Genomic DNA, 27008 nt, shown 5'->3' on the forward strand with positions numbered 1-27008 from the left:
TAAAGCCATGGTTGGAAGGCGATAGAATAAAGCAGGTGGTTTGCTTGGAGTAAGATATCCTCTAGGCCACTGGCTCTCAGACAAGAGGTGTGTGTCATAATCTCTGAAGAGCTTGTTAATAAACCATTTCCAGATCTCACCCCAAGAGTCTCTCGCGTTGTACTTCTGGGAGTCTCAAAGGGCCCCAATTGGCACTAATGCTGCCTGCCAGTCCACTGGTCTACAAGGGCTTTTGAATAATGTGCAGAAGAGTGATTCTCAGAAGATAAGTCTCTGAACTACCTTTGTCAGGACCAACTGAATTGCTTGTTAATTTTGGGGGCCTTCCCCCAAACTCGGTGAACCTTAATATCTTAGCTCAGAGTTTAAGTGTTTTGAATTGCCTCTCTGGGTAATTCTTAATATCCTCTAAAGTTTGGAAGCACTCAAATTGTGATGTGAATTTTAATTAGCTTTGGAAGGACATTAGGGATTTAAGTTCTGCAATTGTGGTGAAAAGAGCAAGTGACGAGGAGTTAAGAGACGTGGGCTGTGGACATTAATCTTGACACTAATTGTGCTACCTTAGGTAAATCACTTAACCTTTTTGAAGTATAATTTTCTCATCTATAAAATAAAATGATGGATCTGGTAGATCTCCATGTTCCTTTCAGCTCTATAACTGATGAATAGCAGTGGGTAATAGAGATAAACATTCCCAGAGAGGTTATGGAAAACAAATTCTTAATTAGTTGTGCTGGAATAACATGAGTTTTGATAAACTGTACAAGCCTTATTCCCTAGTCTGATTATCTTGTCTTACTCAGCTGAGAAAAGGCATCACAATTAATCTCTACTGGATCAAATTTTAGAGATGGCAGTGATTGGAATTTGTTTAGCAACAGTCCTTCTTAAATATATTAAAATAAAATGTAAATTCATGTGTTTCTCAGAACCCGTGGGGTGGCTACTATAAAAAAATCAAGTACATGTTAGTGAGGATACATGGAGAAACTGGAACCATGAGCACCGTTTCTGTGAATGTTAAGTGGTGCTGCTACTATGAAAAAGGCCATGGCCATTCTTAAAAAATCAAGAACAGAATTAGGTGATCAAGCTGTTGCATTTCTATACATATGCACAAAGAATTGAAAGCAGGGATCCTAGCAAGTATTTTTGTACTTTCTTGGTCATTAAAGCGTTATTCACAGCTGCCAAGAGGTGCAAGCAACCCAAGTATCCAATGATAATGAGTAGACAAAATGCGGTATGTACGAGCAACAGAATATCATTCAGCCTTACCATGGAAGGGAATTCTGACATATATCAAAATATGGATGAGTCTTTGAGGACATTAAGAAAAGGGAAATGCTGTCTGGCTCCACTTGTATGAGCTACCTACAGTAGTCAGAATCAGAGATAGAAAGCTGATTGCCAGGGAGTTAAGGTTGGGAGGAATGGGAGAAATAGTTTAATATGTATTTTTAGCTTTTGTAAGACAAAAAGACTTTTGGTGATGGATGATAGTGATGGTTAAACAAGAATGTAAATATATTTAATGAACTAAATTGCATATTTAAAAATGGACAAGATGGTAAATGTTACATACATTTTATAACAAGAGGGCCGGCACCATGGCATAATAAGCTATGACTCTACCTGAGGTGCCAGCATCCCATTTGGGTGCCAGTTCGTGTCCTGGCTGCTCCTCTTCTGATCCAGCTCTCTGCTAATGGCTGGGAAAGCAGTGGAAGATGACCCAAGTGCTTAGGCCCATGCCACCCTTGTGAGAGACTCGGATAAAGCTCCTGGCTTTGGATCAGCCCTGTTCCAGCTGTTGTTGCTATTTGGAGAGTGAACCAGTGAATGGAAAACCTTTCTCTCTGTCTCTCCCTCACTGTAACTCTGCCTCTCAAATACATAAAATCTTTAAACAAAATAAGTACTTCAATAAAATGCATATTGAAATATTAAACATGAAAGCTATTGAGTTGATATTCTTAGTTTAAGATTTATGTATCTGAAAATTACAGAGAATGGTACGTCTTCCGTATAGTGGTTCATTCCCCAAAAGATTGCAATAGCCACGGCTGGGTGAGGCTGAAGTCAGGGTCTAGGAACTCCACAAGGGTCTCCTGTGTGGGTTGCAGGGGCTCAAGTATCTAGGCGATTGACTGCTGTTTTCCCAGGTGCATTAGCAGGGAGCTGGATCGGAAGCCAAGAAGCTAGGGCTTGAAAGGGCTCTCCCTTATGGGGCACTGGCATTGCAAATGCTGGCTTACGCTGCTGCATCACAGCACCAGCCCTGATATGCTGATTACATTAAAAGCCTATTCCTCATGATATAAAAAGTGGATCTCTGCCCTTAGTTATAAAGTTCTTAAATCCTATTTTGTACTTGATTCCAGTAGTTATGTATAATAGGAGAAATAAAGGGAAAATTGAAGAGACAGGTTATTTTTTTTCACCAAACAAGTATGGTTTTATATTGTAAAATTTTTATTGCCCCGAAACAGTATCAAAGCACTCAGTTTGTATTTATTTTAATGTCTATCAGGCAGAGCTGGTGCTCAGTCCTAAAGGATTTTGCAAGCTATATTGATTTAAAATAAGGAAAATAATAGTTAATGGATATAAGAAGAAAGGAGCAATTTGTAATCAGAACTTTAGTACTTACAATGACAGTTAATCTGAGAAAAATAAAAGCAGAAGGATACACTAGTAAGCATGGCATTTATACTTTAGTCAGAATTGAATTCAGCAGTGGAGAAGGAGAAAATCGCAGTAGAACTGTGAATGCAGAAATCGGGAGGAAGGGAGTGGGGATGCGTCCTTTTGAGCGTATGAAAGGGCTGCCAAGGACTGGGACCCACAGGGTACAAAGGAAACCTAAAGGGGCCCCTTCTTCCGGGCCACCAAGGGAAGAAGAGACTAAACAATTAGAGGTTTGTTAAGTGCCTAAGGCTTAAAAGTAATGGAAACAAATACACAGGCATGAAATCTAATGCCTTGACTTGAGAAGTCCAGAAAAACATGCCCCAAATTAGAGCCCTCTATATCTTCTACTTGGGTATTTATTTTACAAATGTTTGTCTATATTAATCATCTTCGAAAAGAAAGATTGCAAATAGAGAAGCAAACTGAGACATAGTTAAAAATAGTTTTTCTAATTTTATTTTTTTTGGAAAGTAAATGTTGCTTTTTGGTAGTACTGGCTGGCAAAAGAAACGTTAGAACATGTACACTCAGCCACGTGCACTTGTATCGGGACCTGATCAAACCATGTTTATTTGCCATTATATCTGCCTAGCTGACTGTCAAAGTGCATATGTGGATGGTGACTGGAAGTTAAAGCCTGAAGGATTAACGGTAGAATAGAAAGACAAGGTACTACTATCAATATTTTAAATAGCGATATTAAAGTGTATAAAATTCAGCTGGCGCTGTGGCTTACTTGGCTAATCTTCCACCTGTGGCGCTGGCACACCAGGTTCTAGTCCCGGTTGGGGTGCCAGATTCTGTCCTGGTTGCTCCTCTTCCAGTCCAGCTCTCTGCTGTGGCCCAGGAAGGCAGTGGAGGATGGCCCAGTGCTTGGGCCCTGCACCCACATGGGAGACCAGGAGAAGCACCTGACTCCAGGCTTTGGATCGGCACAGCGCACCGGCTGTAGCGGCCATTTGGGGGATGAACCAATGGAAGGAAGACCTTTCTCTCTCTTTCTCTCTCTCTGTCTCTCTGTCTCTCTGTCTAACTCTGCCTGTTAAAAAAAATGTATAAAATTCAACAGAAAAGGGGCAAAGTAAATAATGTAACAATCTGCGGACAACATATAAAAAACAATAGGCATTTGAAAATGAGTTCGATTTATTGACAATCTGAATGATAAAGATCTGAATGATAAAGATACAATGAATGCTTTTCACTCATAATTTTGGCCAAAATGAATGTAAAAGTGAAATGCATTTAATTCTGACAACTTCTGGCAAGAAAGTCGGAACTGGGTTCCTCTTAATTCAGTGACAGAAATATAAATTTGTACATTTTCAGAGACTACTTTAAGAATAGTTACTCTAAACACACATCTTCCTTAACACACACTCCCACTTTCAGAACTGAGTAATGGAAATGACACGACTTTATAAAAATGTATGTTTATTGTAGCTGTTTTCATGAGAAAATATATGAAACATTCCAAGTGTTCATCAAGGCCAAGGACTTGATAAATTATAGTACTTCATGAAATGATTTGAAGGTATTAAAAGAACATAGAGACTTATGAGTATATGCTATGCTGAAAGACACTTTTGGTTTCAAAGTTAAAAACTACAAAGAGCGAAAAACATTTTAAAAATTGAAATCCCCAAACTTGATGCATACACATTGCTATTGGTATATATGTGCCATTTGCATATGTCTGTATTTAAATGTAGAAGAAAGTCGAAAGATGCCAATTATTAATGCTGACCATTGGGATAAAATCGAAAGGGTAGAGTGATTAGATGCTGAAATGATGGTAGGGATATGCTTTGTAAGTTTTGGTATTTTTCCCACAGGGGAAAAAAAAACAGTATATACACTTGCTAATTAGCGAAGTAACTTTTAGAGCAGGAGCTAAACAAAGGCAATGTATCATTTAGAAGATTTATTGGCTAAAGAAATTTGTGAATATAATGAGTCCAACCAGGAAACAAAGATGCATCTTACCAATGTTTTCACACCTGGGGAAAAAGAATTTCTTTGGAGACTTTTTCCACTTAGAGGTGAGGATGTGTGTTAAACGACAGAGGCTCAGAGCTCTCACAGGGTCCTCCGCAGTTTCCTGGGAAATGCACTTGTCTTATGTGCCGATTTAACAGTTTGAAATTAGGGTCCAAAGGCTCAGTATTTGTTCCAGGAAAAAAAAGTCTTAGAATTTATCGATTCCCTTTGCACAATTTAAAACATATAGAAGAAAACCCAGTTCCAAAGTGGCTATGTTCTTTCTAATCTAGACGTTTTCAAATGTTTTTGGTTATTAGTTTCACATTGTAATATTTATTTATTTGAAAGGCAAAGACAGGTGGAGATTTCCCATCCTTTGTTTCACTCCCCAATGCTCACAATAGCTGGGGCTGAGTGGGGCTGAATGCAGAAGCCAGAAACTCAAACTAGGTCTCCCACATGGGTGGCAGGGAACCAACTACTTGAACAGTCACCTGCTTGCTTCCTCCCAGGGTGCACTTCAGCTGGGATTGGAATGGGAGCTGGGACTATGGTCCAGGCACACCACCATAAGACGTATCACATGCTGTAACAAATATCTGCTCCTCTTTTCCCAGGTTTTTGTTCATTTGGTTAGAATTATGATTAATGTTAGATTTGTCTGGTTTGACGCATGGCCCAGGGGATGTATTTGTTCCACAGGCATGGACTGTACCTCCCACCCCATGCCATCACTGTACTGGAGTGCCTTCTACTTTATCTGTTCTTGTTCTTAGTTTCTTCTACATATATGCAGTGAGGTGCTTATCTTTGAGACTTGGCTCAGGCCATCTCTTCCTTAACTACTGATTGCTGTCTTCTTTATACTTTAGTTCCGCTTTTTCCAAGTTTAACATCACTTCTTCCAAAAAGCCTTCGCTAATCTGAACTAGCCTCATCTCTCAGGCTATGCTATTTTTCCTTTCTCCCTGTTCTCATCCTACCCTGTAAATTCTCCAGGAGGTAGCTACTGTTGCACATTTTACTCAGCAGCCAGTGCACAGGTGCTTGTTGGTTGTATGAATGAGTGAATGAATAGATGTATTACAGTTGAATGTAGCTACTTTAAAGAAGACACGGAACAGATCTAGATGTCATCATGGATTAAATCACTATTAAATCACAATTTTAAGGCTCACTAGGTTAATCCTCCGCCTTGCGGCGCTGGTACACCAGGTTCTAGTCCCGGTCGGGGCACCGATCCTGTCCCGGTTGCCCCTCTTCCAGGCCAGCTCTCTGCTGTGGCCCGGGAAGGCAGTGGAGGATGGTCCAAGTGCTTGGGCCCTGCACCCCATGGGAGACCAGGAGAAGCACCTGGCTCCTGGCTTTGGATCAGCGCGGTGCGCCGGCCGCAGTGCGCCTACCACGGCGGCCATTGGAGGGTGAACCAACGGCAAAAGGAAGACCTTTCTCTCTGTCTCTCGCTCTCACTGTCCACTCTGCCTGTCAAAAAAAAAAAAAAGTGTATTCTCTTACAAAGGCAGATTGGTAGTCTGATCTTCATAGGCACTGCATTTTTATTATCTATCACCTGCTCTAATTTATGATATAATTGTATATATATTTTTATGATCATGTAGAAACTATAGTATGCTTTGTGTATTATAAAAATCTGACATTTCCTGACTTAAAGTTCCTATGACTGCTTAAGAAGTTTGATTCTAAGTTTCTCTTCCAGAAAGTATTTAATCAAGACTGATTTTTATTTCAAACCTCCATGAGGATTATTAATAAAAATAAGTTTGGAAAATAATAATTAAAAAGCAGTCAACCCCAGGCACTGAGCATTCATTAGCAGAGCTGCTGGAAGTGATCTTATGTCTTTTTCATTCTCCCTCTGGTGCAGTTTTCTTCTAACATTGTGTGATTCCTGATGCAAACCTGAAAACTGATTTCTGGAGAGAAGAAAATAGGCCAGTGGGAACTGAGCTCCCAGCTGCAGGGTGAAGTGTTAAAGTGAATCATATATTGTTTGTTCCAATCGTTTGGCAAAAGGGCAAACATAGCAAACACACTGCTACCTCCAAGCCCAATGGTGTGACAGCTTAGGCTTGGCATTTTCATAGCCCAGAGCTGTTTAGTATTTTGCCTTGTTCTTCCCCCAAGTGGGGTTCAGTTTGATTATTCATATCTGTCATAAGGGCCTAATCCAGATTTTAAGGTCATGCACATAGTCAATTTATTACCAAGTCACTCACTGGAGCTCCAGTTAGCTCTCTGCCTCTTGTGCTGCAGGCTAATGTTGATTGTTACCTACTTTACCATTTTTGCTCATAGTCTAGTGATGCTGTAGAGCTCCAAGAGGAAGTGGTGTGGAACAACCAGCGATGAGGATATAGCCAGTGTGTGTTCTGAGTTTGACATGCATAAGATCAGGACTGACTGTATGTCAAGCTCTGTCACAGTCACAACTTGTTTTCTACTCAGCCTTTGTTTCACTGTCCAGCCGGGTGTGTACTACTTTCATCCTTAACTACAGCAGATGTCAGCTGCTACCTACTCCAGCCTTGCTGAGCTGTCGGAAGCAATGCCTTACGTCTCTGAGAGCTGGTAAGACTGCTGTAGCCAGGTCTTCACCTGCCATTGTTAGGGCTGACGAGGGGCTCCACATCTCAGCCTGCTCCTGGCAACATGTTCACCCACCTGCTGCTCTGCTCCTAACAAGCACAATTTGCCTAGAGCCTAAATCCCATCTTAGCCCTAGATCCTGAATGTCGGCCATCATAAAAAGGGTGAGATTTCCAGGGTTAATTCTTGGATCTTATTGATAATCATATCTCCTGATTTTGACCAATTTCTAGTTCTTCCTCAACTCTCCATGTTCTTCCACTCTGCTCTGTGGAACTCCACCATCAGTGTAATCTGTTTCGAGAGTGATGGCGCACTGTACTTCTCCAATGAGAACACACTTAAGAGGGAAATGGGATGCAGTTAATAACAGCATAGCTGGGCTGGCATTGTGGTGCAGCATGCTAAGCTGTGGCCTGCAACACTGGCATCCTATGTCAGAACACTGGTTCAAGTTCTGGCTGCTTTGTTTCTGATTCAGCTCCCTGCAAATGTGCCTGGGAAAGCAGCAGAAGATGGTCCAAGTGCTTGGGCCCTTGCTTTCCATGTGGGAGACTTGGATAGAATTCCAGGCTCCTGGCTTCAGTCTGGTCCAGCCTTGGCTGTTTCAATCATTTGGGGAATGAACCAGCGCATGGAAGATCTCTCCGTGTTCCACCCCCACTCCCCCCCCCCCTTTTTTTTCTTTGCATCTCGGCTTGTCTCTAACTCTGCCTTTCAAATAAATCTAAAAAAAAAAAAAAAATTGGAGTCAACCAGCAAAATTGAGACTCTCAAACAAACTAGTAGGGCCCCAACTACTGTTTTTTTGTTGTTGTTGTTTTTGTTTTTTAAGATTTATTTCTTTGAAAGGCAGAAATACAGAGAGGAGACAGAACAACCATCTGTGTGCTTGGGTAGTCATCTGGGCTGCTGTAACAAAATACCATACCCTGGGTAAATTTTCTTTTTAAATGGGCTGTTTTGTGTTCTTTATAATATATATATAGTTAATATAATGTATTTTTAGAAAGGGTTATTTATCTGAAAGGCAGAGTTGCAGAGGCAGAGAGAGGTCTTCATCTGCTGGTTCACTCCCCAAATGGCCAGGCAGGAGCCAGGGTCTCCTGAGTCTCCCACGTGGGTGGCAGGGGCCCAGGTACTTGGGCCATCATCCACTGCTTTCCCAGGTGCATTAGCAAGGAGCTGGATGGGAAGTGGAGCAGCTGGGACTTGAATCTGTGCTCATTTGTGATGCCAACACTGTAGGCAGAAGCTTAACCTACACCACAGTGCTGGCCCCACCCCAACTGTTTTTGGAAATTTCTTTACCTTCCTTTGCTAACTTGACCTTGCTTCTCTCTTGAGAACTCCGTTGCTGGTGGCTTTCTCAAGCAGTGCCCAGTTTTCTGTGCATTTGGATCAGAGAGTTATCCTCCTCATCCCCTCTAACCACTTCAAGACTCTTGCACCCTAAGTCATCTGGCAATGAAGCTGATGGGATCAGAGCACATAACTTGCTCCTGAGTTGCACTGCAGTCATCTGGTGACTCCCGCACTGCTTGGAGATTTAATCACTTGGCTCTCTGTCACTCTTTCAAATACCGGGTCTCTATTGGTGACTTGATGACTTACAATGACATCTCTTCATAGTACCTGGCTTCTCAGTCTCTTGGATTCCTCTTCTTCAAAGGTCTAATATTTTTCTACCATATGACCCAGCCACCCATTCCAATGTTGCAATTATTTTTTAAATAATTAACTTTAAGAACATAAAAATTTTACATATTTATGGACTATTATGTTACATGTATACATTGTATAATATCCAATCAGGGTAAATATAATTATACTTTTAAGCCTTTAACATTTGTATATAGTGAAAACATCCAAGTTCTTGTAATCACTCTGCTATTCAATAGAACTCTAGAACTTCTTATTCCCACCAAGGTATAAACTAGTACCTGCCAGTCAATATGTCCCAATCTCTTCCTTCCTACTTCTCTCCCCAGCCTCTGGCAACCACAGTCATATTTTTAACTTCCACAAGATCTTTCTTTTTTAGACTTGAATGAGATCATGTGATATTTCTTACTCTTCATGTGCTTGACTTATTTCACTTAACATAATGACCTTCAGTTCCATCGATGTTGTTGCAGATGACAAGATTTAATCCTTTTTCCTGGATGAGTAATATGCCACTGTGTTTATGTATCACATTTTCTTTATCCATTCATCAGCTGATAAACACTTAAGTTGTTTCCATTTCCTGGTTATTATGAATGGTGCTGCAATAAACATGGGAGTGCAAAATCTATCTTCAACAGATGGATTTCATTTCCCTGGGATAGATAAGCACACGTGCGATTACTGGGTCATATGGTAGTTTTTTTTTTTCTGTCTTCATTATAGCAATTTCAAATCATTCCAGAACTGTCTTCGTGTTGCTTGCAAGTCTATCCTCCTTTGCTCACTGATTGCAACAGTTCTCCAGTCCCATCCAGACCCAGTGTCCATTGTTTATGCTGCCCTTTTGGTATCCCCGACCCTTTCTGTGTCAACACTTTGCTCTTCTAGGGCTCAGATTCCATAATTCATTAACAATCACTTCTTTGCATGTGCTCTTGAAACCCTCTTCACTCTTATTGCTTTTTGACCATAATTACTTAGTGAACATAAATTCTGGTGAAATACGTATGTGGGCTTGGTATTTACACTAAGACAGCTGGAGATGGCTAGGGAGAATCACAATCGTGCAGATTGATCCAACTGAAAGTCATGCTGACTGTTGTATAAGACCATTACATTTCAGCAGTCTATGGTCTCTTCTATTCTCAGAAACAATCATTCCTAATGTATCTCTTTAATTTTCTACAATAGCGATCCTATTCTTCATACAATTGTGATAGCTTTCTTGTTTCTTGCTGTAAATGCAAAGCATTCAAAAATAAAATAAAATTCACATACTTGCATTATGTCTTCCAGCCTACTGCATGTATACACACATGCTCAGCCCTCTCCCCTCTTACTGTGGAGGGATTGTGCTTCTAAATCCAGCCTTTTGACTTGTACACCAAACCCTAGAACTTAGCTTCAATTCAAGTTGTTCAGCAGTTCTGTTTCTCACCTGTGGCATCAATTTTTCCCTTTTCTGTATCATTCCATCAATACATACATACTGCATCTACCTTCTTCCATTAAAAAAAAAATCCTAAAGCTTCACATCCCTCCAAGAAATCCTCTTATTTCTCAGAATTTCCTTTAAGCAAAAACCCCTTGAAAAGGTTCCCTCTTCTGGTAACCTCTACTTCCTCTCTTGCAATTATTTTTTTTTTCTCGCCAATCTAATTTCTTTTCCTTGCCTCTCCCAGATTTGCTTTTGTCAAGGTCACCACTGATTGTCGGTTGCCAAATCAATGCTTAATTCTCAGGTTCCATCAGACTTGATTCATGAGCATCCTTTGACAGACAGTGGACTCTTTGACCTTCTTGAAACCTTTTTTCATTTGCTTCTAAACCTTACCCTGTTTTCCTCCTGCCTCACTATTAGATGCTTCCTAACTCTTTGTTATGCCCTTTCTGTCTCTCCCTCCTCTAAATATTAGATTACCCCAGGAATCACTCTCTATAGACATCTGGCTTTCCTCGATACTCACAAATCCTCCGTAGCATTATTTGGCCTATGACTTTAAATAGGAACTTTTTGCCTAGATCATTAATAAAGCACTTTGTGTTGACTCCTGTGCCAAAGACCAGTTCTCAGGGGTTCTTCCCTTAGTTTTCTGAGTCTCCACAAGTGGCAGCTCCATTCTTTCAACTCCTTAGGCCATTGACATTGGACTTGATCTCAATTCTTTTTTTTTTTTTTTCATACCCCATATTCAGTCTTAGAAAATCTTGTCAGAGATCCCTTCAGAAGAAATTCAAATTCAATCACTTCTTACTGCTTGCACTGTGATTTCTCCTTATTCACTCACTACCTGCCTCATTTGGATTACTATGTGGCCCCCTCACTGATCTCTCTGCTTTGATCTTTGACCTCAGTATTCTGCATGTAGCACCTAGAGCACAGATTTTTTTTTTTTTTAAATTTTATTTATTTGAGAGGTAGAGTTACAGACAGAGGGAGAGACAGAAAAGTCTTCCTTCCATTTGTTCACTCCCCAAATGGCTGCCACAGCCAGAGCTGTGCCTATCCAAAGCCAGGAGCTAGGTGCTTCTTTCTGGTCTCCCATGCAGGTACAGAGGCTCACACACCCAGGCCATCAAAAGTTAGATACTATCTCTCTTATCCAAACCCTTCCTGTCCCCTCCCGCACCTCTACTTCTGTCTTTGTGGCTCCTGAGCCCTTCTTCTGGTGTCTAGTAGGATGTCACTTTCTCAGATGTTTCCCTAAATGAGGGCAATATCCATCTTTCTGATCCTGCTTCCTTTCAGTCTTACTCTTCAGATTTGTATTTAGAGCCCCTCAGCATGTCTTTTGTTTTCTTGGGTAGGGACTTGGTTTGTTCTGTTTTGCCTTTCAACATGTAGAACAGTGCCTGGTAAGTAACATGTTCTATTCAGCTGCTCACTGAATATGTGTAGAATGTGTATGTAAAGCAACAGGTTCACTCCACCCCTTTTCTCAGCCAGGCTAAATACAGCTACCATAGGCTTACTTCACCAGTACATAGATGCTAGCTATTTCTGTCCTGGTACTCCAAAATCCATGATAATGGCCCTGATTGCTAAGTCTTTTATCTTTGCTGTTTCTGCTTGAATACTTCAGGTTTTGGGGCCAAGAATAGAGCTGGGATCTGAAGTCCAATAGTTTGTCTGAATCCTCGATGAATTGACTCCATGACTGCAGCTGGTCAGTTCTCAATCATGATTCTGTCTTTATCCATACTGCTCTTGAACTTTGTGGATTGATGAACTTAAAATCCATGCAATCTTTCTGATTGAATAGTGCTGCTGCTGGCATCACCACTCCTCTGTTAGCATTCATCTGAGTTTACATCAGCTTTGACCTTTGTGGTTGAAGTACTGCTTAATTACCTCCTCAGTTCTCTGGCTCTGGCAGGAGTGCTAATCATATCAATCCTGACTTTATTTTTTGACATTTAGATACGTTTGTTTGAAGGCAGACTTAGAGGGAGAGACAGACAAAGACGTATCTGTTAGTTCACTTCTGCAATATCTGGGGTTGGGGCAAGCAGAAGGCAGGAGCCAGGGACTCTATTTGGGTCTCCCACATGAGTGGCAGGAGCCCAAATACTTGGGCCACCGTAGGTCTCTTTCCAGGCACATTAGCAGGACGTTGTATTGGAAGCAAAGGAGCTGGGACTTGAACCGACACTGACGTGGGATCGGGGCATCCCAAGAGGCAGCTTAACCTGCTGCTCCCAAGGCCCACTGCACTCCTGGTTATGTATTTCCCTAGGTGGTCCTCATTGAGGACCTGTTCTTCCACCTGAGCTACAAGAAGTTACCAGGCAGGTAACTCTCGTGGTAATCAGTGCCTTCTCCACTTCGGTGTAATGCACAGATCCTTCATGCCTGGTCTGATCCTTACTTGAGATCTAGAAGCTTCTTTATCTGCTCTCAGAAATTACCTGTCTCAGGTCCCAGTCAGCCCTCATAATCTGCTGGACGAAATTCCATGAACGTACTATTGCCCATAATGGCTTAATGTATTCTAAGCTGTGTGTTTTGGCAGGAACTGACTTTGCATGGTGATTTCAGCAGACTGTGAGTCACCAGCACAGCGTCCTGACTCATTTCCAGCATTCCCGTTGCCACTATCAGTTTTGCTCAATGTAGTAGTCGTCTGATGTGCCCAAACGGGAGTTAGAGATCATGTAACTCTTCTGTTCCAAGCTCTCCTAAGTGTCCTATCCCACACAGCATAGAAGTCCATGTAGAATGTTCCGAGCAGTCCTGCAGTAGCACAGATCAAACTCGGGCATGCATATGAATCACTGTTGAAGCCTGCTAGATTGAGATTCACATTCAGTAGGCCTGGGGAGAAGGCCTAAGAGTTTGTATTTCTAAGAATCTCCCAGTGCTACTGATGGTGCACACTGATTTACAGGAACAGCTTTGAGTAGCAAAACGTTACTATGCTATGTCTCCTCTCTGCCTCCTGACCCTCTGCCTCCTGATCTCATTACACATCTGCAGCCCCTGAGTTCTGGACCTACACTGGTCTCCTTCACCTTGGGATATCCAGGCATGCCCCTACCTCAGAGCCTTTGCACTGGCTGGCTGTCTGGAAACACTTCACCCAGATATGCACATGTGTTCACCACCCCCGATATGAGCTTCAAGTCTTCATTCCAACATCAGCTCCTGAAACCCTTCCCCAGCCACTTGGTCTAATAAGTAGACTATCTTGCTTCCCCATATTCCATGTCTCCAATACACTTCTTGATTTTTTTCTCTTTAAGACTTCAGATTATAGAACACACAATACAGAGCATTTTCCCCTCTTGTTCACTATCTGCCACCTCCCACCAGAATGTTAACTATGTGAAGGCATTTGTCTTCATTTATGTTTACCCCACTGTCGAATGGACTGCCTGATACCTAGAAAATACTCAATAAATAACTGCAGAAGAAATGTGGGAAAAAATTCAGCTCCATTTTCCAAGTCATACTTTCCTACGTGTGCAAAAGGTCTTAGGCAGAATAAGACAGAAACAAAGTTTGTTCTAGTGTAATTAGAATAGCTCAGAACAGGTGAATGTCTCAAGAATAGCATGTCAGAGCTCATTTATTTAACGCTCAATTTATACAGACTTCTTAGGTACAAACAGAAAGGAAGATGTTAGATGGGAGCAAGAATCTACCTTTAAGTGAGAGAAACCAAATGAGACAAGTAGTCCGATTAAGAGTAAGCATAGCCTGAGACACGAATGGGATCTATTTAAAGTAATAGATTGTAAGGAATGCTTTTCACCATGATGCCGGCTCTCCTGGAAGCCAGTGAGTATATATACAGATTCCTGTTGAAGTTATTGTTCAAGAAGGTTTGGCCTTTTGTGGACTGTTAACCTAGTAGCCCTCTGAGGTCTTTTCTGCCTGCACAAATTAAAAATCAATGACAGAGAATTGGAAGCTGCTGTGTGCTTTGTGCACGATTAGGTTGCTCAAAGAAGAAGAATCCTTAGGCACATTTCATGTGCTACAGTCATCAGTTTTGCAAACCCCCAGTGAGACTGAGCAGGTGCGAAGATTATCTCTTGTTGGTTGGTCGGTTGGTTTTGTTTTACAATAGAAACTGGCTGAGATCTTGCAAACGGAACCAAAATACATTTTATCATTTCTACTTATTTTTGCTGCTTAATCAATTTTCAGCTGTCTTTGACTTAAGTTCAAAGAACCACACACTCAAAATACATCCTACACACAAAGTTCACATAGATATTTTCTACTGTGAGTTTATAAGGGCTTTCTTTACCACCACTCTAGTAAATCAGACAATGGAATAAATAATGCTGTAATAAATATTTGACGGCTGGTTTGTAGTTTTAAACTCATTAGTTCTCCTTTTTAACAGAGTACCAAGTAATAAAAATTGTTTTCTACTTCATTTACTGTATTCTCTCTTTATTATGTCACAATTTTCAGTGATAGGGAATATCAAACAATAACGCTTTCTGGTTGTAATTTACTACATAAACATTCTTTCAGGTAACTTTCAGAACCATCTCATGAATTAGGTTTACAGCTCTGATCATACTATTTATTGATGTTTAACATATATTATATTTAATCTTGACAAAAATTGTGTGAGGAGGTAGGAATTCCTAGCATGATGAAACTTCAAAGGCCCAGGAATTTCACGTCACTAGGCGTGTGTGTGTGTGTGTGTTTTAAATGAGCTAAATTGTAACCCAGGTTGATGTGCCTGAGAAATTCAGGCTTTTAATTTCTACACTATTATTTTACAGAAGAGTAAAATGAGACAGAGAGAAGCCAGTTGACTTAAAGCTTTTCCCTTTAATCTTTGCCCTATTTATTCTATTTTGTAGCATCAAGAACAGTGAAAAGCATTTTGTTTAACCATGGGTTTTAGTTCTGTATTATAGTCCTCACCTGATTTTCTGTTTCATGAATCCAATGGCCATTTCTCAGTTGATGAGTTTATTTTCAGTTCTTAGGGAAGCACCTGACACATAACTGGCACTTAGAAGTGTTCCAGACTGAATAAATTAGTGAATGCATACAGATGCATGATTTCACTATTTTATTGAGAATATGTATGGTTGGAGACAGAGTTTCTCTAGAAAGGTACTGTATAGAAAGAGGTTGTAAGATATGAGGAACTTTGGCTCTTAAAATGGGATAGATATGTAAACTCTGAATTTCTGTATATTATTCAAGAAATAAAATTTATTTTCAACAATAGACAATATCAAGGAAAAATAAAACTCTTTCAAAAGCCACAAAGTAAGTATACTTACACTGGAGTTCCAGTTCATTTGCATCCTACAGTTACCTAATAAACCCTCTAAAATGCCCACCAAAATCTCCTCCCCAACATACATGCCCACTCAGCTATGCAATCTGTCATCCCAGCACCCACTCCATCACTGGAGGGACATCAAATTCACCTTTCAGGATCCCATGGCCATTTTGAGGAAAATAAGAAAGAAACGCTTTAGGATAACTATCTGGACCCTGGGAAACTGGGATGAATGTCCTGAGGTTGAAGGCAGTGCAAACAGCTCAAGGACAGTGCACTTCCTTGAAGGCATCATTTGTACTCGGAGGTTCGTGTCAGCCTCATCAGTTCTCAAAATGAGATTTGGTGACTAAAAGTTACTAGGCTGGCTCTAGAGGCCTTAGTATTGGCAGATAAAGGGCACCATGAGAAAAAGCAGACAATAACGCTGGAAAATGTGGTGAAAATTTTTTTTAAGTTGAAACATTCTCCAACGTGGTAGTATTGAGTCTGCCTTATAAACAGGAAATACAGACTCAGGGTGAGCTTGCTGTATGGTGGGGGTCACGGGGAAAAAGCATGTACCACGATGGGTCCTGTTCTGACCCTGTCTGTCTTTAATTACTTACGGAGCACCTACTATATGATCTTCATTAGGCCAGCCCTTTGGAGAAATTGTAAGCAGCAGACCAGTTCACCCTCTCACAGGGCTGATGGGGCCTGGGTTGCTTCTGTATACATGCTCTTAGCTACAGCCTGGAACAAATCATTTGAAGCTTTTCACACAAAGGAAAAAAGCCCCTCTTGGTCTTTTTTTTTTTTTTTTTTTTTTTTTTTTTGTATAGTTACTTCTAAATGATGGGTACAGAAAAATAAGATGTAAATAACTTTTCAAATGTGGAAATAGAATCAGACATTGGTAGAAACCTTATTTGTTGGGGAGATTAACTTTCACTTCCAGCTAGCTTTGTATAATCACAGGAAAGATAAGGTTCTAATTGAAAACAAATACAGTAGTGGGAGTACCCTGAGTCATTTCGAAGGAGCCGGATAACCTGAGTGATATTTGGAATGAGATTTGTAAAAATTTTGAAGGCTTCCTGTTTGTAAGTCCTTAACCCTTTCTGAGCAAAAGAGCAAGCCTTTCTTTAGCTTTAGAAATGGGCTGGAAGCTTGTCCAGGAGACACTACTGGGGACTTTGCATCCCTTCTACTGGTACGCTAAGTCGCCTCAAATACTTTAAGTCCACAGAAAACGTAACTGAGCGAAAACTCCATGCCAGAGTCAAAGAATAAAAAGAAATCTGCACAGTTCCCACAGGGGAGACCACCAGGTAGAGGCTACTAATGAAGAACCATGGCCAGTACCTTCTGAATGCCTGCCGGGGACTCCAGAACATTGTTCTCGGTGCCGTTGCTTCGGTTGATCATCCGCCACATCTGGGAATACATGTTGTCCCTCTCGAAAGGGTTCAGTCCCTTCATGCGCACCTGCTCGTACACGGCCGAGTCCAGCACTGTGCCATACGGGATGTCTGTCTGCTTGGAAAGGTCCTGGAGAGACCTGGAGTATTGGGCAAGAGGGGAGACATAAGAACCGGTGCTGAATGTTCTCGAGTGGACGTAAAGGTGACGCATATGTGAATACAGGGAGCACATCGCCTTTGAGAGTTTTTGGTAAATGTCAAGAATATATAAGGAGAACCACCAAGCAGGGAGACGGCAAATTAAAAGACGATTAAAAACCATCATTGAAGGAAAGATGAAACTTTCTAGAGAGGATGCACTACTTTTTGGTGACTTTTTATTAGGAAAATAATGTAGCCTTTGCATCAAAGCAAAGACAAGTTAGATTGCTAAGCAATCACAAGCATTTAATAGTTTTTTTCTTAAAAGAAAAATTCAATGTGTAGTAAGCATTAGACTTGTTCCTTTAGGTAGCAATGCTAAAATGTTTTTATAAAACAATTGTATTTTATGGAAACAGGTTTTGAGGTCAAGTGTACACTTAGGAATTAATATAGGTGATAGTTGTTATGTATTGAGTGGGTGCTACATTCTGGCCAGATAGTTGACATATTACTCTCACAGAATTGCCTTAGATTCAGAACTATTTTACCCATGTTCTAGATAAGGGAACTCCTGTTCAGAGGATAAGTGACTTGATTAGTATGTTACAGTCTATTAGGGACAGAGCTGGAATTCAAATGCAGATGTACCCAGCCCCAAAAGCCATAGTGTTTTCCCTGCCAGACACTGATCCTTATTTCTATATGTATGTATATATATATATGTATACATATAATTTTTTTTTTTGCCATAAGGTGGCAGAAGTGGAAGAGGCTGACTTCTATTTGTATTTCAATGGAATAAATTTCATGCTTCTGGAAGCTCAACATGTTTTCAGCTTTCTCTTTTTCAGCAAAATGCTGCAGCATTTTCAAATCGGTCTTTGAGTTAGAGATCATGGTTACTCGTCCCAGGCTGTCCATCTCTGAATTGGTGGTCAGTTTTCTTAAATTTTAGCGTCTGAGTCCATCTGCCGATACTTTCTAATCTGAAGACCCAATGACCAGTCTAGTGGCTGATGTTTAAGAACAAGTATATGTTTTTGGCATACTGTTCAAAATCAGATGCTGGCACACTTCAGACTTGCTAACATCTGGGAATGGGAGCAGATGCTCTGAAACGCTGCACCACATTTTGAACGAGAATAAATGCCTACAACCCTCCACAGTCATAGGCCATGAGTGTCATGGAATGTATACCTCTGACCTTTTTGGTCTGTATCTGGATGGAGTTGGCTGCAGATTTCTTGGGGGTCTTTATGACCAACACTAGCATTGGGAAAGGGGGTTGGGGATACTCTTGTAGTTCACTCATCTTCATCATGAGCAAAACTGTGTTGTAAACACTAAATTCTGGACTATGTTGGTTAGGGAAGTGTTTGCACCAATTTCTAATAGTAACTTTAGCAGAATTTAATTTGCATTTTATTGGGTTTGTGTTTTTGATGTATATCATTTACCACATGGAAACTTGATGAACTCAAAGGGTACTATTTGATGTGAGGAGTTACCTGGAATATTTTACAACTACTGAACTAATTCTACTTAAAAGTAAAATGACTATATAAATGAGGAACTGAGGGCAAGAGAGGTGATAAAAGTGAGCTATTTGTTGCCAGGGTGCAACTTATATCACAGAGGCAGATGCCAGAATGACAAGGCATCTGCCTCTGTGATATAGCTCAATCTTAGTTATATGGCAAGAGGAATTATTTTTTGAGAATAATTGAGTGTCATTTAAGTAGTAGGATTACTAGTATATTAAAAATGCCAACATTTTAGACCTATGTCCTATTTTAGGGGAGGGATGCACGCAAGTGGTAACACAGGAGGAAGGAATGAGACTTCTGTACATGTTATAATAGGCCTCAGTCAAATTCTATAAACACAGGAGTCCAGATTAGGTAGTTCTGCACCATATGGAACCTGAAGGTCTCTGGGTAGAGGAGACTGGTGTTAAGGTTCATCAGAAACCTCACCTGTATATGCTCAGCCACTTGTGCTGGGCAGTTCTGGGAAGCAAATTTAATTATAAATATCAGAAGCCTTCAGTTTGATGGAGGTGATTATTGGCCAGGGTAAAATGTTGTTTTATGCCTGTATTTAAATATTTATCTAGCTCGTCCAAATAGTTACATTGGCTAAATACAGTTGGCCCTGTATAGCTGAAGTTTCTGCATCCATGAATTCAACCTGGGATTAAAGACATTCTGGAAGAAAATTACAAATGTAATAAAGATGTACAGACATTTTTCCTTGTCACTATGCCTTAAAGATAGAGGATACCAATGATTTACATTGCATTTACTTCATATTAAGTATTTATGAGTAATGTAGAGGTGATTTAAAACATAAAGGAAAATATATGTAGATTATAGACAAATACTATGAGGTTTTACATTAGGCTTTTGAACATCTGTGGACTTTGGTATGCTTGGGGACTCTTGAAAGCAATCTCATAGACAGTAAGGGACAATTGTATTGTCAAATTAATGCTTCCTCTTAGCTTTCCATGAAGAGAATATTGAGATTAAATGTTGATCTTTAGTGTAATGAGGTTTCTGTGATCTATCTTCACCTTAAATATTAACTTCACAATACAAATACAGAATTGTAGCACAGTCTAGTTGCTGAAACTGTTTTGTACACAATGAATCTGTAGAACATCTGAATGTATTGCCCATGCCAGGCTCCTGATGTTTATTTTCAAGATACTTTAAATTCAGAATGGCAGAGCATTTTGGAAATTAAAACAAAGGCATGTTCCTTCTAGTAGTTCCTGATATCAAGTCCAGCCTATAAATTTGCCTTGAGGTGTGATAGCAATAAAAATTATAGCTTGTCTCATTCAGCATCATTCCGTTCTAGTAACCAAGATTGCACCAAAGGTGACAGAAATACAATGAGGCAAAATGAAGTGAACCTAAATAGCTTATCATCCAAAGAGAAGGCTGTTTTAGGATTCCAGTGCACAAAGGGCATGCCTATTATTAGTGGCCATTTTGTTATTTTTAACCTAATGAGATTGGAGAGCAAGTGCAGCAAAAATGTTGTGGTCTCTATTGTGATCCCCTAAAAGAGATCTACTAAGTTATTCCAAATGATAATCCTCAGTAAAGGAGAATCTGAAGGTCAAAATTTGAGTGCATATTGCTTAGACATTCCTATTCACTGCTTTATAAAGCAAACGAATCCCAGAATCATTAGATTCTATTCTAATCCTAGAACTTAATGTATGTAAAGTAACATACCTCAGCAAATACTGACTTTTTTTTTAAACAGTATTAGTTTCTGAGTCAAAGAAAATATGGCAAAATCCGGAGCACTCCAGGAAGTGCATCTGATAATACACGAACACACTTCATTTCTGTATCACATAACCCATGGGAGATGGAATTAAAAGATGTTTATCTTGGTGTAAAGATTTTTTGGAATCCATGCAAATGAAGGGCTTTCAAAAAGTTTATAGAAATGTGTATGAATAAATGCATGCATGTCAAAGTTTTTTTCACTAAAATAAGCTTATCTTTTAGTTGCATTTTTTCTTCATTGAACTTCTTGAAGTACCCTAAAAACTCATAGAAAACTTGGTGAATGTTCACTCTGTGAATTTACCAAACCTGAGCCTTCCTCTCCCAACCTCACTTGTATAAACAGTTAAAAATGAATATCTGTAGTTTTAGGTGGTGGACACTAAGACAAAAAAAAACCACTTTGTCCTGCAAATCAGCCTTATTTTCTCAATTTACTGATATTATTTTATTTCATGCACTGTTCTGTAAAATTAGCATCAATCCATGGGTACTAAAACATACTGAGATTTGATAAGTAGGTGGCATTTAGTCATTTGTGTGAATATTACAAATACCAAGGAGCTAACAGCACAATTCTGTAAAAATGAATTATAGAAATTTGAATGGACCTAGGCTTTCAAATGCTTCCCATGAGAATAAGCACTTAATCCCCTTCAAGCATTTAAAATTATGTTTGATAAAAGTGATACTTTAATAATAGATATAGGTGATAACACTAGTTTGACATTGGGCAGGTTAGATTTTAAAGTCAAAGGGGTCATTCTTTTTGAGCTGTGTGAAGTTAGGTACTATTGAAGATCTTAGTTTCTTCATCTACAAAATAGAACAGCAGTATTTTTCTCATCGTTAACTCTCGGAGAAGATCTGTGACAACAGCACTTCGTCAAGTTATCTATTGCTTTTAGAGGAAGATTATGATGATGATGTTTTTTCTATAATCATCTGTTAGGTTTCTCTGATGTGTGTGTGTGTGTGTGTGTGAGAGAGATCTCTTCCCCTGAAATATTGTTGAAGAGGAGATTCATACCTTGCAGTAGAATTAAATGTGCGATTCCTTTCTAAGGATGAGATTTTTCGAATCAATGATACTAAATGGTAGTAAGTTTTTTCGCAGCAAACCATTTAGGACATTTATATGACTTGTGTTAATGGATTATGTTACCATGATTGTTTTGCTCAAAATACTTTTCTGAAACCATCAACTAGTTAAAAACATATCTAACACCTAGACCCTCTGCTTGAACCTGTAGTCACATTTTTACCTATTTTCCTTTGATAAGAGTAGATGTTACTCATACAAAACGTTCAAATACTGTAACTTTCATAAACCTTTCTGTCGCACATCCATCTTCCTGTTTAAAAAAACCTTAGTCTGGTTGTATGGAATGTTCATGAACAAATGCCAAGAGCGAGCTGCCAGCCCTGGCTCTGGGGAATTCTAATCCCATTTTTTTATGGAATGGAACAAGTCAACTCGAATTATCACCTCAGAAGGGATTTTTCCTCAGAGGGAGAAAAATGAAATGCGACTGATAAGAGTAGGCACAGGATGCTTCCTGTGTACACCCCCAACTCTACCCAGCTCCCTCTTCTTCTGGATGCTGATGTCAGCATTGCCAAAGCAGGAATCCTGTTGCTCCCCAAGGAGTTCACTTGCAGTCTGGAAAAGTCTCCCTAATGCCCCCTGCTGTCCAATGGTTGCTGCTGTGAAGAGCCTGTGTGTAGAGGCAGGGTTTTGAGCATAAAAGGTGATCCAACATTTAAAACTTAAAACAGCTACTATGCCAGCAGTGTTTGTTCAACTTGCAATTTCCCCCTCCCTGTTCAACAGAGGGAAATAGTTTCTGGAGGTTTGAATTAGATATTGCATGTAATACAATTTGCTTACTAATTAGCTCTCTATAAGTGCTCAATTACTGGTAGTTGTAATAATTTATTATTGTTACTATGATTACTTGGCTCTCTGTGATAGTAGTTGCACCTGCCATCTTATTTCTCATCAGACTGATTCTAAGTTAATGGGTCTTCCTTATCTGCAGCCCATCACTCTAACTCCTCCACTTCCCTTCTAACCTGTAATTAAGTTCTGTACCTTTCACATTCTAAATCTTGCAAATGTGTCACAACCTTTGTCTTGCCATTGCCAACATCCCTATCATTTCTACCTGGACAATTATTTCCAAGTCTCTGCTATTTCTACTCTTACCTAACACCAATCCATCCTCCATACCACACTTAAAGCTTTATTTTTAATGTGCAGAGCTGATTATATTGCTGTCATTTAAAAATATTTCCTATGTACCTCGGTGCTTTTAGAAAATAGATCAAACTCTTTAGCCGACAAGATTTTTCAATATTTTTCTTTAAACTTTTTTAGAATTTCTGTTCTAAGAAACAACTTTTGCCTCATTCATATTCACGGTACAGGCCAAACAAGTTGCTTCTTCATTTCTTGCTTTGCCATATGACTGTGTCTTAGAAGGTATTTTCTCAACCAAAGATGCTTCCTGGTTTACCTGTTCATTTCCTTCTTTTCAAGATCAAACCCCAGCGACTTTCTCTATGCTTGAAATATATCTACATTTTAGCATAGCTGGTTCTCACGATATTTTAAAAATTCATCTTGGAAACCCAGAGTCTTGCCTGAGGTCTGGATTTGTCAGCCATTAATGACAGTCATTTATTTGAGCTAGTCTCTACTAGAAAAATACTTCTGTTTTACAAAGTCAGCATTCCCATTTAAGTAGCATTGCAGAGGATGAAATTTATACAAAATATTATCAGGCATGCTGTGGGTGATAGATTTTGGCCAGAAATATTTCTAAGTGTTTATAAGAAATCTTATTTGCATTTAATTTGAAAGGCAGACACACACACACACAAACACACACACAGAGATCCATCTTTATGTGCTGTTTCACTCCTCAAATGCCTGCAAAATCCAGGAGCTAGGAACATTATGCGGGTCTCTCACATGGTTGGTAGGAGCTCAAGTACTTGTGCCATCATCTGCTGCCTCCTGGGACGTATTAGCAGGAAGCTGGATGGTAAATGGAACAGGCAGAACTCTAGGATAACAGGAACCCCAATGGTGGCTTAGCCTGTTGTGCCAAAATCCATACTGGCTACAAGTATTCCATAGTATGAAGACAAAGTCTTCCCTCTGCCGTTCATCTTAGGATCTTTGGAAATTTCCCTGTAATGAAATTAGCTGTGAAAGCTGTATCAGTCCACCCGTGAATTGCTCACTAAAACACTTTTGCCATGTTTGTAAACTAAAAAAATTCAGAGACAAGGCAAATAAAAAAATCCAAATGAGCAGAATTGAAAAATATTTGGGAAAGCTGAGTTTATATCCCATGATTCTGGAAGCCATAGGACTTGGACAAGTGGGATGTCTGTTTCTACAAAGGGTAGTAGTGCAGAAAGAGAAGAAGCATTTGGTCTGCTGAGAAATTTCCAAGTGAAATAACAGAAGCAGGTTGGAACAGTGAGGAAAATTTCTCAATGAACTCCATGTACATAAATGATTAAAAATGTAAATGAACTTATGATTTTTTTTTAATATCTATAGATGAGGTGAGTGCCAAGCACAGGGAAAGGATAGTCACTCCTGGGACAGGAGTTTGTATATTTGCTACATGGCTGCTCCAAATACCTGCATCTCACATCAGATTACCTATGTTCCTGACTCACATCTGCCCCTGATTCTAGCTTGCATCTAACATGTGCCTTGGGAGGCTACAGTCATGGCGCAACGAGTTAGTTCCTTGCTACCCACGTGGGAGTCTCAGACTGAGTTCCGGGATCCTGGCTTCAGCATGGCCCAACCTTGGCTGTTGGGGGGCATTTGAGGAGTGGACCAGCAGATGGAAGATCCTTACCTGTCTGTCTTTCTATCTTTGTGCTTTTCAAAAAATAAAAACCTATGAAGCGCAGTTACCTTTGGTAACACTGAATATTGTAGAAAATAAATTTTTTGGGGGGTTGAATAGATAAAGAAAAGGAGAGGGCATATGCTCTACTCCTAGAAGAACGAGATAAACACCACTGAAATGGGTACCATCTTTGTATCTAGAAGGTGGTCAATGGGCATGTGTCCTTTGGGAAACCATGTTCCTCATCTTAGGAGCTCAAGCCTTCTCCTTGGTAAAGTTTTGCCAGTCTCCTCAGCTACAAGTTTGCACCTGAAGTTGAATATATGGTGAGCTAAACAAGACTCTGGGATGCCAGAGGGAAGTTGTGTCTGTAGGTTGTCTGAGCCATGCTTAAGGGCTCAGTGAGCCAATTTTAGTGCCTGAAAGATGCCCGTATTTAATGAAAGCAGGCTAGGGAAAAGGATTTGAATGTTCCTTCAGCCCACTAAAACTGGGTTTTCTTATTGTAAAAGGAATAAGGTCAAAGTCATGTTAATGGAAGAAATGAACAGGGTTCTCTTGTAGAAGATGAGATTGTGTAGCTAAGGGTGTACTTTCCATGCAGGGTCACTGGCTCTCTGGAGGGGGAGCGTTTACCAGTGTGGAAGCACCTATGTCCTCCTCCCCCTCCTCAGAGTGTCAGTCTCTTCCTTCTCAAAGTAGCAGAGGCCCTTGAAGAGCAAGCTCAAGGCTGCGGCTAAAACATCTGAGGGAGCCTAGGCGGGGCAGAGTTAAGGCTGCTACTCTTGAGACAGGGAGGGCTTCTCAAGCCAGGTTTTTTTGGATGCACAGGGGTGGGTATCAGACGTGCCATTCGAGGGCCAGAGAGGACTGGAGATTGAGGGAGGCTCACATGGTACAGCCTTTCCCATCCCTCGCCCTGTTCCTGGTCTCAACCCTTCACTTGCCCCAAACCCTCTCGTATTCAGTACAGCAGAGTACATTAAAGACAGCTCCTGCTCCTTGGGCTCTGAACCTCTTCAGAATGCTTGTAGATCTGGATGTTTTAAGAACTGTTTAACCACCAGAATTTCTAGCGTGTTTGATGCAGAGCAAGTGTGTGGCAATACTCAGGAGGAGGACTCCCATCCCTCTGTGGTTCATGGCTGGCGTAGGGATTACAGCCCAGTCTGTGAGGTTGAAGTCTTTCCTGGCAGATCCATGAGTATTTCCTGTGTGTCCTGCCCCACAGTTAGTCAGGGGCACCCCATCCTCCATGCCGTATGGCAAGGATGCTCACAGGTGAAATTATAAGTTCATATGAAACATACTCGAGGCAGAGGCCCTAGACTACCCGGAGAGATCTGCACTTCCTAGACAAATTCAAAAGTTGTTCAGATTTGTGGATACAATGCATTGTTTTAGAAAATGTAAAGGAAGATGGAAACACTCTTTCTTTAATTGGGATTAAATACATATAATAACAATGGTTGGTAAACTCCACTGTCACACAAATGCAAGAAAATAGTTATATGAAAACCAGATTGGCCTCTCTGATTTCTTGACTGCCTTATAAGCTAGCCCTTTCTTTTTCTTTCTTTTCTTTTCTTTTTTTTTTTTTTTTTTTTTTTTTGGACAGGCAGAGTGGACAGCAAGAGACAGAAAGGTCTTCCTTCCGTTGGTTCACCCCCCAAGTGGCCGCTGTGGCCAGTGCGCTGCGCTGATCCGAAGCCAGGAGCCAGGTGCTTTCTCCTGGTCTCCCATGCAGGTGCAGGGCCCAAGGACTTGGGCCATCCTCTACTGCACTCCCGGGCCACAGCAGAGAGCTGGACTGGAAGAGGGGCAACCCAGACAGAATCTGGCACCCCGACCGGGACTAGAACCTGGTGTGCCAGCGCCGCAGGCGGAGTATTAGCCTATTGAGCCGTGGCGCCGGCCATAGCCCTTTCTTTTTTTACATCATGAATGCTCAAGTGTGGTAGACCCTATATTTTTCCACTAGAAGCTTCATAAGCCTGACAAAATCTTCTTTAACATAACTATGATAATGGCCTATTCAATATTTAATATTTATTACTAAATGTGAAATGAATGATGGTACTTCCAAAAGTTCATGGAAAAACAGAATTTAAAGCTAAGTTTTGCTGGCATCGTGGCAGTCGATTAAGCTGCCGCTAATGATGCCAGCATCCCAGACTGGATTGCCAGTTTAGGTCCCAGCTGTACTTCTGACCAAGCTTTCTGCTAATGAGCCTGAGAAGACAAATGATGGCCCAACTGTTTTGGCCTCGGCCACCCATGTGGGAGATGTGCATGGAGTTCTTAGCTGCAGAAAAAGGCTTGGCCCAGATGTGGCTGTTGTGGCTATTTGGGGAGTACAACAGCAGGTAGAAGATCTGTTTGTCCCTCTTTCTTTATTGCTCTTTCAAATAACTACATCTTTTGCCGATGCCGTGGCTCACTTGGCTAATCCTCCGCCTGTGGCACTGGCACCCCAGGTTCTAGTCCTGGTTGCTCCTCTCCCAGTCCATCTCTCTGCTGTGGCCTGGGAGGGCAGTGGAGGATAGCCCA

General features: G+C 40.6%; 1 protein-coding gene across 2 annotated transcripts in view; it reads right to left on the minus strand.

Moving 5' to 3' along the window:
* GRID2 (glutamate ionotropic receptor delta type subunit 2) overlaps positions 1-27008 on the minus strand; it is a 1547682-nt gene that overhangs the window by 239745 nt on the left and 1280929 nt on the right. For both annotated transcript variants that reach the window (XM_062199157.1, XM_062199156.1), the window contains one exon: positions 17067-17262. In XM_062199157.1, the coding sequence (XP_062055141.1) occupies positions 17067-17262 (196 nt within the window). The remainder of the gene's footprint in view (positions 1-17066; positions 17263-27008) is intronic.

Source organism: Lepus europaeus, chromosome 8 (genome assembly GCF_033115175.1).
Source record: "Lepus europaeus isolate LE1 chromosome 8, mLepTim1.pri, whole genome shotgun sequence".
NCBI classification, from domain to species: domain Eukaryota; kingdom Metazoa; phylum Chordata; class Mammalia; order Lagomorpha; family Leporidae; genus Lepus; species Lepus europaeus.